At 45.4% G+C, this 14,785-nt stretch overlaps 2 protein-coding genes across 2 annotated transcripts; both read left to right on the top strand.

The window, feature by feature from the left end:
* Positions 1 to 4,981: 4,981 nt before the first annotated feature.
* LOC147957729 (Pentatricopeptide repeat (PPR) superfamily protein) lies at positions 4,982 to 8,669 on the top strand. The gene is made up of 2 exons (XM_087534830.1): positions 4,982 to 7,347; positions 7,864 to 8,669. Exon 1 carries the CDS (start codon positions 5,150 to 5,152, stop codon positions 7,007 to 7,009), a length of 1,860 nt encoding a protein of 619 aa, XP_087390956.1. The 5' UTR covers positions 4,982 to 5,149; the 3' UTR covers positions 7,010 to 7,347; positions 7,864 to 8,669.
* Positions 8,670 to 8,712: 43 nt separating this feature from the next.
* MSRA5 (Peptide methionine sulfoxide reductase family protein) lies at positions 8,713 to 10,895 on the top strand. The gene is made up of 4 exons (XM_087534831.1): positions 8,713 to 9,015; positions 9,624 to 9,736; positions 10,059 to 10,203; positions 10,323 to 10,895. Exons 1-4 carry the CDS (start codon positions 8,755 to 8,757, stop codon positions 10,518 to 10,520), a joined length of 717 nt encoding a protein of 238 aa, XP_087390957.1. The 5' UTR covers positions 8,713 to 8,754; the 3' UTR covers positions 10,521 to 10,895.
* The last annotated feature ends 3,890 nt before the right edge of the window (positions 10,896 to 14,785 follow it).

Genomic DNA, 14,785 nt, shown 5'->3' with positions numbered 1-14,785 from the left:
CATACCCTTGTAGATCGCTAAGCGGAAGCGTTCAAGAGAACGAGGTTGATGGAGTCGTACTCGTCGTGATCCAAATCACCGATGATCCTAGTGCCGAACGGACGGCACCTCCGTGTTCAACACACGTACAGCCCGGTGACGTCTCCCATGCCTTGATCCAGCAAGGAGAGAAGGAGAGGTTGAGGAAGACTCCATCCAGCAGCAGCACAACGGCGTGGTGGTGGTGGAGGAGCGTGGCTATCCAGCAGGGCTTCGCCAAGCACCGCGAGAGACGAGGAGAAAGAGAGGTAAGGCTGCACCAACAGGGAGAGATCAAATCGTGTGTTGGGCAGCCCCTAGGCCTCAAGTATATATAGGGGAAGGGGAGGGGGCTGCTCACCCTTTAGGGTTCCCACCCCAAGGGGTGCGGCAGCCCCAGATCCCATCTGAGGGAGGCGGCCAAGGGGGGAGGAGAGGGAGGCGCAGGGAGCATGGGCCTTAGGGCCCATCTGCCCTTAGGGTTTGCCCCTCTCTCCCCTTCTAGGCGCATGGGCCATGGTGGGAGGTGCCCTAGCCCACCTAGGGGCTGGTGCCTTCTCACACTTGTCCCATGTATGCCTCTGGGGCTTGTGGCCCCACTTGGTGGACCCCCGGGACCCTCCCGGTGGTCCCGGTACGTTACCGATAAACCCCGAAACTTTTCCGGTGACCAAAACAGGACTTCCCATATATAAATCTTTACCTCTGGACCATTCCGGAACTCCTCGCGACGTCCGGGATCTCATCTAGGACTCCGAACAACATTCGGTAACCACATACAAACTTCCTTTATAACCCTAGCGTCATCGAACCTTAAGTGTGTAGACCCTACGGGTTCGGGAGACATGCAGACATGACCGAGACGTTCTCCGGTCAATAACCAACAGCGGGATCTGGATACCCATGTTGGCTCCCACATGCTCCACGATGATCTCATCGGGTGAACCACGATGTCAAGGACTTAATCAATCCCGTATACAATTCCCTTTGTCTAGCGGTACGATACTTGCCCGAGATTCGATCGTCGGTATCCCGATACCTTGTTCAATCTCGTTACCGGCAAGTCTCTTTACTCGTTCCATAACACATCATCCCGTGATCAACTCCTTGATCACATTGTGCACATTATGATGATGTCCTACCGAGTGGGCCCAGAGATACCTCTCCGTTTACACGGAGTGACAAATCCCAGTCTCGATTCGTGCCAACCCAACAGACACTTTCGTAGATACCTGTAGTGTACCTTTATAGCCACCCAGTTACGTTGTGACATTTGGCACACCCAAAGCACTCCTACGGTATCCGGGAGTTGCACAATCTCATGGTCTAAGGAAATGATACTTGACATTAGAAAAGCTTTAGCATACGAACTACATGATCTTTGTGCTAGGCTTAGGATTGGGTCTTGTCCATCACATCATTCTCCTAATGATGTGATCCCGTTATCAATGACATCCAATGTCCATGGTCAGGAAACCGTAACCATCTATTGATCAATGAGCTAGTCAACTAGAGGCTTACTAGGGACATGGTGTTGTCTATGTATCCACACATGTATCTGAGTTTCCTATCAATACAATTCTAGCATGGATAATAAACGATTATCATGAACAAGGAAATATAATAATAACCAGTTTATTATTGCCTCTAGGGCATATTTCCAACATCATGTTCCCATGACCATTACATCCAACGAGGCTGCTCCATACAAGAATAGAAAGGGGACCCTCTCCCAAAATGTGATGGTCGCCTGCGACTTCGATCTCAACTTTGTTTATGTGTCAGCTGGTTGGGAGGGGTCTGCCTCAGATGTCGGAGTATTGAAATCTGCTATTCAATCGGGCTTCCATGTACCTCCGGGCAAGTATTATTTGGTTGACGGAGGCTATGCAAACACACCACGGTTTCTAGCTCCGTACCGTGGAGTTCGTTACCATCTAAAAGATTTCGGTAGAGGTGGCCCTCGTCCAAAGAACCCCAAAGAACTATTCAATCTAAGGCATGCCCGTCTACGGAACCATATAGAGCGTACAATTGGTGTATGGAAAATGCGATTTCCTATTTTAAAAGTTGGCACACATTACCCAATTGACACTCAAGTCAAAATTCCTATGGCGGCAGCTGTATTTCACAATATAATCCGGAGTCATAGAGGTGATGAACAATGGCTAGATACGCAACAAATGCAAATTGACCCTCTTCTATTTGTCACTCTTCCTGATGGAGATGACAGACCTCGACATGTTCATACATCCTCAAGCAATCAAAGGGACCTTGGTAATTCTATGAGAGATGAAATTGCCAACAGGATGTGGGCGGACTATCAAAGAATTCGAAGTGAAAGATCTTCACGGAGATCTACTAGCTAATAATTTAAGTTTTTATTCTGTCAAAGTAATTTATTGTAATGATGTGGAATTTGAGATATAAAGATGACATTTGAGTTATGTTAATGTTTCATTTGAGTTATGTAAGGATGACATTTGAGTTATGTTATTAGGATCGATCCTATATATTAGTAACATTTGAGTTATGTTAATGTTTCATTTCATATTACTTGATGTGATTTTACATTTTCAGATTCTTATATTTCTTAATGTGATGTTGGATTTTTCATATTCTTATGTTGCTTAATGTGATCAGATTCTTGTATTGATTTATTGCTAAAGTTACATTGTCATAGGTTCAATATGACGCAAAATAGGGCTAAGTGGACAGCAAGGTATGAGAAAGGTCTCGTGGAGGTACTTACAGAGTACAATCTATCTCATTACCGTGGCCAAAATGGGTGGACTACCGAAGGATGGAATCAAGTTGTCAAGGAACTGAACAATTTATATCCAGAGGCAAGGTTTACCAAGGATCAGGTTCAAGATAAGGAAGCTCAGTTGAAAAAGCACTACAAAAATATCAAGTTGATAGTCAACCGCTCTGGAATATCATGGAATGATATTGCATGTGTGATCAACACCACGCCTGAAAAATGGGAAGAGATCATTGCAGTAAGTTTTTATTCCTTCTAACTTTTGATTTCCTTATATGTGCATGAACTTTTCATGCCTATGCATGATTTTCTCACACCTTTCTATTAATTATGTAGGAGGACCCAAAGCTCAAAATGTATGAAGGAAAGAGCTTTCCATTGTACGAGGCATTGGGTGTGCTCTATGAAGGACACATTGCGCAAGGAAGACACTGCCTCACATCAAGGAAGCCTCCGATTGGCACAAAAACAGGTAGCAACTTTGGAGCGAAGGATAAGATGGTTGCAAGCACTAGCAAGAAAAATACAAGACATGGAAGAGATGACAACGTAAGGACTTCTTCAATAATTGACATCAATGATACTCCTACATTAGATGATGTGGATGAAAGAGATAACACTGTCAATGACGAGGAAGAATTAGCCAGTGAAGATGCTGATGGCGATCAACCACAAATAAGTGAATCAAGTGCAAAAGGAAAAAAAACTAAGAAACAAAAAGGTGCCACATCTGTACAGCGGCTTGAAGATTCCATGATGGCTTATGTGAATTTCAAGAAAGATCAAGCTTCCAAGAAGGAAAAAGTGTCACAGCAAGGAAAACAACCCTCAATTGCAGAATGCTTGCAGGTCTTGAATGACATGGATGATGTTCCCGACGAGGTCAAAATCTTTGCCTCTGATGTTTTCAAGGATGCAGCAAATCGTGAGATTTTCCTGGGTTACAACTCAAGATTGCGGGGTATGTGGCTAAAGAAGGAAGTCGACAAGATTAGTCCTCAGCCTCCTCCTTGTAAGTACCATTATCTTGGTTTTCTGCATTTCTTCTCCCCACTAAAGATAAGTTTGTAAGGCTTAGTTGAGCGAGTATTCCTTTGTAGCTCGGCTTTCATCTGGTGCTATTCCTTCAATCAATCTGGTGCTCTGATCAAAGGTATTGTCCGTGCTCCTTTTATTTTCGCTAGGTTAATCAATAGAATGTATCCCAATCTTCATTTTTGCTTGCCCTGTTTATTGCATGATTGCTTGCACTGTTTATTGGGGTTCTACAAATGGTCTCAGCTTCAGAGTTATATTGTTGGTGCTGATGTTCCAATCCCCCTTTGCAACATAATATTCTAGACATGTGTAGACTTGTTGTTGCCTAGAACATTTTTCTTATTCAAGATTTTGTTTATATTGCTGCCATGTTGTTTCTTCATCGGTGTTTCTTGAAAAATAATGCAGTTACTTTAAACTTGAGTGACATGCTATGGCTACCTTGCACCATCTGGCTCCCCTTGGTAATTCAGGATTTTGTGCTAATCTTTTTGACATGCATGGTTGTTCTCAACATCCGTGGTTGGTATCATTCTTAGAGCACAAAGTGATCATTATATAGCTAATGTTTTTTTTTCAGGTCGCCCTTTCGCATGATTCTGTGGTTACCTCAGTCCATGAAGAGTCATAATCTTTCAGAAATATTTTATGTCTAGACGCACACCGATTCAACAATTGCCGAGTCCTAACTTTGGTTATGTACCATGCCAACGAGACAAGACAAGTATGCCTCAATAGAATTATAATTTAAATTGCTGACTTTGAGCACTATAAGTTATCGGAACTATTTTTAAATGGAAGATTGCAAAAATATGATTTTTTTTACTGATGTTGTGCTATTGTAATATAAATGAAAATTTTAGCTCATTTTATACTTGTCCAATTTGTGTCGAAGTGCAGTTATATTGGAAATTGCTTGTGTAGTCTGTGCTGTTGAATATGCGTGTACTCAGGCCACGTTTGGATCAGCGTTTCTCCTCGTTTCTGGCCGGTATAGAATACAGAGCTCGTCCCGTCGTTTTGATTGCAGGCAGGAATCAAGTGTTGACCTGTAATTTACACTTGTAAAATAAATACAGGTGTAAGAACTTACACCCAATCCAAGCAGGGCCTCACGTATATTTTACAAGTGGATTGAAACCTGAAGAGCCAAGCACACATTACAACCGGATAGAAAATACCACCCTTCGAAATGTATTTGGTTGAAGGCTGGTATAATACAGGTGTAAAAGATTACGGGGGTGGCAGAAAAACTACATTCCAAGCGGGGCCTAAAGGCCTAAACATAGATCATTCCATTCACAGACTCTGGATTCCCATCTTCTAAGCATGGCAGGTCGGGCCGCGCTGCGCCGCCTCCGCTCACCGCGGCTCCAACTCGCCTCCACATTCTCCTACCACAGCGCCGCCGCCACCGACGCGTTCATCCATGTCCAGGACCCGAACCGCCGCATCGCGGAGCTGGCCGCCGCGGGGCGCGTCCCCGACGCCCGCAGGCTGTTCGACCGGACGCCGGACCGGGACGTGGTGTCCTGGACGGCGATGGTCGCGGCGTACGCGCGCCAGGGCCAGCTCCGCGAGGCCAGCGCGCTGTTCCACCGCCCCGACGCGCGCCAGAACGTGGTCACCTGGACGGCGCTCCTCTCCGGCTACGCGCGGGCGCGCCGCGTCGACGAGGCCAGGGCGCTGTTCGACCGGATGCCCGAGAGGAACGTCGTGTCGTGGAACACGATGCTGGAGGCCTACGCCTCCGCCGGCCGCACGGGGGCCGCGCGCGCGCTGTTCGACAGCATGCCCGTGAGGGACGCCGGCTCCTGGAACATCCTTCTGGCCGCGCTGGTGCGGTCTGGGACCATGGACGAGGCACGGAAGCTGTTTGAGAGAATGCCCGAGAGGAATGTGATGTCGTGGACGACGATGGTCGCCGGCCTTGCACGGTGCGGAAGCGTGGATGAGGCTCGAGCGCTGTTTGATGGCATGCCGGAGAGGAATGTCGTTTCCTGGAATGCCATGATCTCCGGATACGCCCGGAACCTCAGGATTGACAAAGCTCTTGATTTGTTCATGAATATGCCCGAGAGGGACGTGGCTTCTTGGAACATTATGATCACCGGTTTTATCCAGAACAAAGATTTGAAGAAGGCACAAGAACTCTTTGACGAGATGCCTAAACGGAATGTAGTCAGCTGGACTACTATGATGAATGGTTGCTTGCAAGGTAATGAGAGTGAAATGGCACTGCAGGTATTTAACGGTATGCTCGTTGATGGGATCAGACCAAATCAGGTGACGTTTTTGGGTGCGGTTGATGCGTGCAGCAATCTTGCCGGACTCAGTGAAGGGCAGCAGGTGCATCAGATGATATGCAAAACACCATTTCAGTTTGATAATTTTATCGAGTCCAGCCTCATGAATTTATATGCCAAATGTGGCGAAATTAGGTTGGCAAGGAAGGTGTTTGATCTCTCAGGGGAGAAGGACGTAATATCTTGGAATGGCATTATTGCAGCATATGCACATCATGGGGCTGGTGTAGAAGCTATAGCTTTGTATGAAAAGATGCAAGAAAATGGGTATAAGCCTAATGATGTCACATACGTGGGACTGCTCTCAGCATGTAGCCACTCTGGTTTGGTCGACGAAGGGCTTAGGATATTTGAATACATGGCAAAGGATACGTCCATTGCAGTGCGGGATGAGCACTACACTTGCTTGATTGATCTCTGTAGCCGAGCCGGACGACTTGATGATGCCAAAAGATTAATCAACGGTCTTAAACTTAAGCCTACATCAAGTACTGTATGGAGTGCCCTTCTAGGTGGGTGTAACGCACATGGAAATGAAAGTATCGGTGATTTGGCAGCAAGAAATCTCTTAGAAGCAGAACCTGATAATGCTGGAACTTACACCCTCTTGTCTAACATTTATGCTTCTGCTGGTAAGTGGAAAGAAGCAGCAAAGATTCGATCTAAGATGAATGATAGAGGACTAAAGAAGCAGCCAGGATGTAGTTGGATTGAGCTGGCAAATAAGGTACATGTATTTGTAGCACGTGACAAGTCCCACAGCGAGTCTGAGTTGATTTATAGTCTGCTGCAAGATATTCATCACATGATGAGGATGGCTGGCAGTGATCCCAGGGACCAGATGCTGCTTATAGATGAGGATCTTGTGGATCTTCAAGTATAATTTGAAATATACGAAAGTAAAGTTCCAGGATTTTGTCAGAGGGAAGCATTTTGCACCATTATATTTGACAATTGGCCTACATTATAGAGTTTTGACCTATGGTGTTAGCTTAGATATGAGTACCCCAGGCTAAGTTGGCCCCCATCTTCGGAGCATTATAACTAGCAAACACCTGGTCTCTTGCCTGTTCAGAGTTCTATGGAATATCAAATATCTTCTTGAAGCTGGGTGATAGTCAAGGACCTTGGAGAAGTCTTGACCTTTATCTCTGGTGCTTGAATCTTATTTCTTCGGTTCAGTGGCCACGGCTTTGCCATGTTAGAGGGTGCTATTCCAGGGTATGTTCTTTTTCTGTTTGAAGTCTACTTCTCTGTATGTGTTGGCTCCTTTGTTTATTGCTTGATGAAATAGTGGGAATTTAGGAATTTTTCATATGTTCTGTACCTTTTCAGCTATGTAAATTGTGGTAATTGTAGTAAAATATCAATTGTTGCTATACAAAAAAAAAAGGGATGAAACGTATCTCGACCTCCTATACATTTGCATGCTTTGTAACTCCATGGTAATCAAGTTATAGCGTGGAAGAGATTTCTCTAGGCTTTCGTTCATTAACTTCAGGTCAAGAGTATATAGAAGTAGTGGAGAACTTAGACTTGTTGAACCATCGTTTTAGCGAACAGTGAGCCCTGCTTCAGGTAGGGCATCATGGTCCTCCAAAAAATCTACGTTAGGCCTTCTGTAGTTAATTTGATCCATGGACTTGAATTTACTGCAGTGTTCATGCAACTTCGCGAGTAAATTTCCATCTTGGATTGTTGAACGTTATCTGTGACTCAGCTTGCTATTTGTTACAGTTGCAGGCAAGAATTTTGGGATCACACCCCCAAAAGGCAGTCCTTCTGAACTCTGCAACGTAGGAGTATGTACAAAAAAAATTCCTTGCGGACTGGAGCAGTGGCTCAGAAGGTGCCCCTTGTGTTGGGAATGGGAGGAATCAGGAACGGACAGCGTAGACTGTCTATGACACCCGGACAGTGCTGCAAGACTTGCTCGGTGCGCAGTTGAGGCGATGCATCGTGCATTGTAAACTGTAATACGCTGTCTTTTCTTCGAGCAAGTCCACTGTAATAGCTGTCAGATGAAATAATCTGAAAAAACTGGTGTGGCCAAAAACAGTTATGCAGACTTGGTTGCACCAGATATGCACACTAATTTTGGCACCTATGTGCAGATTCTTGGGATGGGTTTTTTTCTGTTGAAAGAAAATTGCCGGGACAAGCTGTAAGCATCTTCTGAGTCTGACTATAGAACATTTTTTTGAGAACGAAAATGAACTCTAATTTTTTTTTTTGAGTCTGCTTGTTGCGTTAAGCGGTTTTTGAACATTCCGAGGCCTAAAATCAGTTTTTGAAGCCCACCATCCGGCCCACTCACACGGGCCGTAGTTAAGCTCTAATTGTTGGGATAACCAGGTTTTTTTTGACATTCCGAGGCCCAAAATCAGGTCTTGAAGCCCACCAGCAGGCCCACTCACACGGGCCGGACAGCCCAGGTGGACGAAGCAACCAACCCCCACACTCCTCGTCGTCCACCCCCGCTCAGAATAATCCCGTCCGGACCAACCTACCCCACCCCCACCACCCACCCACCGACGGTAGGTCGCTCGCTCGCGGCGCGCGCCCCCCTCCGATCCCGATCTCCGCCGCGCCCCCCCCTCCCCTCCCCTCCCCTCCCACGCCGACGCGATGGCCCGCGCGTCCTCCCCCGCCGCGGCCGCCTTCCTATGGGCGCTCGCGTGCCTCGTGGCGGCGGCCTCGGGCGCGCGGCTCACCGTCCGCGCCGGGGGCGCGCCGGCCACCGCGGTGTTCGCGCTGGGCAGCTTCTGGCGCTCCGAGGCGGCCTTCGGGTGCCTCCACGGCGTGCTCCGCACCTCCGTCGGCTACGCCGGCGGCTCCAAGGCCAACCCCGAGTACCGCAACCTCGCCGACCACGCCGAGTGCGTCAAGGTAGTACCCACAGAGCTCTCCTTCCGCCAGCTCCTTCCTTATAATTTTCATTTTTGTCCCTACTATTGGTAGCGATATAGCCTGTTCTCTGTACTTGGTTGGTTATTAAACTAAACCATTTTATGCGCGCAAGTGAAACTAGCAGCGATTGAATGAACGAATGTTTTATGACCTGCATGATAGGATGCTTTGGAACATGCCTGATTTGTTTGCTGTGGCGTGTGCTTGAAGCAATTGGGCGTGCTTTTTTAGAAGAAATTGGGCATGTTTTGGTCTTGGTGCCTGTGATCTTGCTGCGGTTTTGCCCATTATAAAAGGACACAAGTCCTGAAGTGCTAGTCAGAGCTTGAGTAATTTCTGAGCTACATGGAATGAATGTTTTGGACCTACTTGACATGCCTGATTTGTTTGACGGAACGTGTGCTTGAAGCAATTGTGCATGTTTTGGTCTTGATGCGCGTGATCGTGCTGCGTTTCTGCCCATTATATTGTGCTGTGTTTCTGCCCATTATAAAAATTGTATAAGTTCTGATGTGCTAATCGAAGATTGAGTAATGTTTGAGCTGCCATGACTGGCTTTGACTTCTGCTTGCACTTCATCCATCCAGGTCGAATATGATCCCCGGCTGATTCAGTACAAGCAGCTTTTGGACGTGTTCTGGGCAAGCCATGATCCACGGGAGGTCTTTGGACAAGGACCAGATGTTGGCAACCAATATAGGTGATTGACTTTTTTCTCTAGACCAGTAAATTTCTATTTGAGGGTGTGATGATCATCTGTTTGCATACGCTGCATTTTCATGTTAGATGGATTTTGTTTACAGTGTTTTAGCATATGATATGTTAGCAACAAAGCCAACGTTTTCACCTTGGTTTCATGCCTTCATGGATTCATCTTGGTTGGAATGTAATGCCAGTAGCTCAAAAAAGATCCTCTGTGTGCATAGCAGCAGCATAGCACAATATGATGATAGCTGTTGTCGGCAAATTATCTTCTTGCGAGCATCATGATCGTTAACTGTTGCTCATTTGTGTGGTCACAGATCCGTCATTTTCACGAATGGAACCCTCGAGGCTAGATTGGCTGCTCTTACCAAAGAGAGGGAACAAGCCAAGGACCGCAGCAGCGTTATCACCACAAAGATCCAACCGTTGGGGGCATTTTATCCAGCTGAACCAGAACATCAGGTATCTATGTCATTCATTATTCTTCCTTGTGAGACCTGCAATGCAAATGGCGTTCTAGTAGAGTAATGAATCCTCTTTATGTATGTTGTGCACTTACGTGAAATCGATCTGAATGCTAGAAATTCGAGCTGAAGCGCAAGCCTTTCCTGGTGCAACTGATCGGGAACCTGCCAGAAGAGGAGCTCCTGTCATCGACACTGGCCGCGAAGCTGAACGCATATGCAGCCGAGCTCTGTCCTCCAAAGACCCAGAAGAAGATAAGCTCCAAGATCGATGAGATTGCCAAGAAAGGTTGGCCCATCCTACGCGACATTTAGGTAGCCCATTCTGGTCCCGGTTCTCATCAAACTGTAATCCATCAAGTTGTAATCCAGCATAGAGAACAAGAGAGTTCTGCATGATTTTGCCGAGAAGTTTCTGTAGGAATGTTTCAGCAGCCTGCTGACAGCAGCGATTCATTGTTCACTTGGTCACGGTGATTCATCACATCGTTTATAGATAGCATCGATCATCTGTCGGTTTGGAGTTTTTCTCCGTCCGTTTGCTGTACCCATGTTTATCTCTTCCGGGCTTGCTGTACTCATGTTTTATCTTGTTCGATCTGGGCTTGCTGGACATGCGGTGAAGTTGTAAGATGTAACTTTTGGTCGACTCAATTGTGAAAAATATATAGAAGCATTCTTATTCACAAACCCAAGTGCTGAGCTGACCCTAGGGCTCAGGATGTTTCTTGTGGGAATTGAATGGAATTCTTGTAAATTAAGAAATGAATATGTACAGATGGAGATAACACTACTACTCTCTACAAAGTCGCACTAAAGCAGCATTACTTAATACTAGTAACCATGCACGTGCAACGCACGTGTCCACCAACAAATATAAAGTTGACCGTGCCGAAAGGAATGGAAATTTTAAATTATAGTTGAACATAATAATTTTAACATTCCTTTAAACAACAAATAAATACATGTGGGAACATTTACTGACTACTGCATATATGGTTCATAGACAGTTTGTGGAGGTTTCACAAAAGAAATACAACATTACAAACTGTAGGCTCGAAAGATCAGATATACTGGAGAGGCATCTATGTGAAAATGAATGAGGTTACATCTGCTTTCAACATACTATATAGCTCGTTACAATCCACCAAATAGGACTACCCAACAGTTTACAAATAGGGCAATTATGTCCAGCAGTGACGTCACTATCCATGTCATTGTTGTCAGTGGGCACGACAAAATATCAGGTGGAGTCTCTACCTCTCGTGAACCACACAATCTCCGGTGGTTTCAAGCTAAGCTAGGCTCGCCCGAATGACAATTTGGCGTAGGAAATTGTTATATCATCACTAATGTCTGAATTAGAATTTAGGATACCCGTCCTGCAAACAGAATAATCAGTTTCTCTATTTCCATAAACAAAAAGTAAACACAATCCATCACAGTGTAACTGCAACTATCAACACAAGGCCATAATTTTCTTTGATTCTGCATCCAGATTGAACTATAGATTTATTAGCAAAAAAGGCAGCATCTAAAAAAAACAAATATTGTACCAGAACATGCAATTTGTAGAACTTGATACCATGGAAATAAAGTATAGTACAATGGAAATAATAATAAACTTGATCAAGAAATTTTTGATTAGCACGGTACTTGTAAGATATTACGACTGGACCACTACTGAACTACTACCAAGATTCCAAAACACATATACCAATGCCGCGGTGCTGCTGCTTCTCGCCGGCAAGGGGGTGCGCGGTGGAGCTGCCCGTGCTCGCCGGCACAGTGCAAGGCGGAGCTGCTGCTGCTCGCCGGTGCAGGGGAGGGAGCGGGGCGTTGACTTACGCATGCGGGCCAGGTCTATCATAAACGCGTTTAAAATGGATGAATCGGTTGATTTACACACATGGTAGTTTTTAGTCACAGATTAGCAAAAAAAGTGGTACTTTTCAGAACAAAATCGTAAAGTGGTAGTTTGTAGGCACGGTTCCATGAATTGTGGTAGTTTTTGGTTAAATACTCATGCAAAACACACACACACACACACACTCAAAGGGAAAATCTGGAGATTGTTAGCAAATCCATTGAGAGTAGCATTGTTACATATGCAAATCATCGTACTAATTAGAAGAGCATAACCTGCGACCTGCGCCTCCTCGGTCACTACATTGAGCCCAGTCTTCTTGGCAGTTGCCTCGGCCTTGGCAGCATGCAGCCCCTGCCCCTGGTGTGTCCACGATGGTTGGGACCATTCAGTCCGTGGTGCCAATCCTTGTGAACTGCCAAGTTTCAGTACCAATGCAAAAGAAGAGTAAATATTCACGTCAACCTAGTGCAAGCTGCTACCTGGCATTTGCAGCTGCCATTCAGAAAAATGTGTGTGACAAAATGGTTTTATAAGATCTTATGCAATTTCCCTATGAAAGCTCTAATGCAAACACATTAATTACACATATATGATATGCTTGTAAAGTATAAATGATTAACTTATAATCATGGTTGCCATCTTGAAAAGAAGATCTCGCATATGGGCTGACACATTTTAAACACAGTATTACAATCTCCATCACAACGGTTCAGAGATGAATGGTAGGCATAGAAAAGTAACTGAAAATTTTTACAACTCATGTCTGACGAAACTTGATTGTCAAAACTTTTGACCAACAGAATAAATACATGGACCAGTGTGCAACACATATAGTAATTAAACATAGGGCAAAATGTCAATCTAACCTATGCAGTTTAATTCTATGCCAATGTGACATCAGTGATTAGAAACTATACTCATAACATTACGTTTCAGGGAATAAGAGGCGGAGGAGGCACATATATCCAACCAGCTGCTCCTGTGCAGATGAGTGCTGGCCGGCGACGCTCGAGCGAGGTTGGCCTCTCGGGTTTTAGACGGCCGCATGCGAGATCAAGGCGCTAGCACAGCGACGTGATTCAGAGGTCAAGACACCGGCCTGGTCGGTCATGTAGCCGTTTGTTGTGGCTGTAGAGATCGGGTAGCCAGCGACACCATGATGCGCTGTACTTTGCACGCTTCCATGATTCGAGTACGGTAGGCTTGGAGATGGTTCCCTTGAGCCGAGGGTGCTGCAACACCATGGTGCGTAGGGTTAGCGTAAGAGGAAAGTACAACAAAGCACGTCCCATCTTCTATCTAACTCAAAGCAAAGAGGAAACAAAAATCTGGGACATTGGTAAACAAGGTAAAACATGAAGATATATCAGCTAGAATCTGTACCTCCATATTAGGACAGTGGTAAACAAGGTAAAGCATGAAGATATATCAGCTAGAATCTGTACCTCCACATTGCAGCAAAAAGTAGCAACAAACAACGTATAACAGGAAGACTTGTTAGAAGTTCTACCTCCGCATCGAGATGCTTACAAAAGACTCGTCAATGGAAGTGACAAAATCAGGGACCCATGTCAAGTATGGTGATTGCGCATAAGTAACACAATCAAGTAAAGAGAAATTCAAACAAAATGCTATGCTAGTTTAGGAGTCTTCTGCCACTAATTTCCAAATTACATTGGATATCAAATAGAACAGTTTCTATTTGACTAAGCCCCTCCTTCACTGGAGGCTTACCATATCATATCTACATGCTAAAAACTAAACCAAAACAATTCTCTGCAATATATACTGTTGGTGAAGATGATTAAAATAATCTGCAGTAGAACAAAATTGAATTTCACCATTCTAGACAGAACCAAAATTAAAAAGATATGTTGTTTATAATTTATTAAAAGATCTGATGTCATCTGTCCCCAATTCTAGACAGAACCAAAATATATACCGGTGATGGGCATATCTGTCCCCAATTAACAGATTCAAATTATTGCCAGTGCTAGGACCAAATGCAAGGGCCAATTCATGCCAGTAGCTGTGAATTAAAAAAGAAAAAGAAATAGTACCAGCTGCAAATACTCCAGGAATAAAGGGGCAACCATGGCATCATACAAGATTTATCTACAGAGATTATAGACTTACAGGAAGGGGATAGACGGAGAGGAACCTATCAAGGTAGTTGACAGACAAGGCCATAGTCAACGACAAAGAATTTGTAGATTTAATCAGCTATCACGGCACCATATATACATCAAGACGGTATCTGCTGCAGTCCAATGAGAAGATCGCCAATAAAATTGATTAGAAGGGCATCTTCTAAATCCGGCCCATCACATATCAGTACCATGCTAGAGAGGAACGTTTTGAATAAAATCAAGATGCGTGGGCTCACCATCCAAATCCAATATATGGCGTCCCTCCAGACGGTGGCCAAATCCAGCCCCCTGAGTCGCCGTCACGCTACGAAGAAGTGGAACCTGAAGCAATGGACGGAAGAATCAGAGCTACGTGTGGCCGGCTGGTTCAGGGGACGCGGCGGGCGCGGGTGTAGGGCCGTGCGCGGGCGCGGCGGCAAGGCTGGTGTCGGGGCAGGTTCCATCTCCTGGACTCTGGGGATCTCGCAGGATGGATGCCACACTATGAGCGGCAACAATCGCGATGGCAATCGTGCAGGGAGGCGACGATGTGGTGCAGTGCGGCGAGGTCGCCGTGCAGG

This window comes from Triticum urartu, chromosome 7A (genome assembly GCF_056163025.1).
Source record: "Triticum urartu cultivar PI428250 chromosome 7A, HENAU_Tu73, whole genome shotgun sequence".
NCBI classification, from domain to species: domain Eukaryota; kingdom Viridiplantae; phylum Streptophyta; class Magnoliopsida; order Poales; family Poaceae; genus Triticum; species Triticum urartu.
The sequence above is the reverse complement of the archived record's forward strand: the minus strand, read 5'-3'. Positions and strand labels throughout refer to the sequence as shown.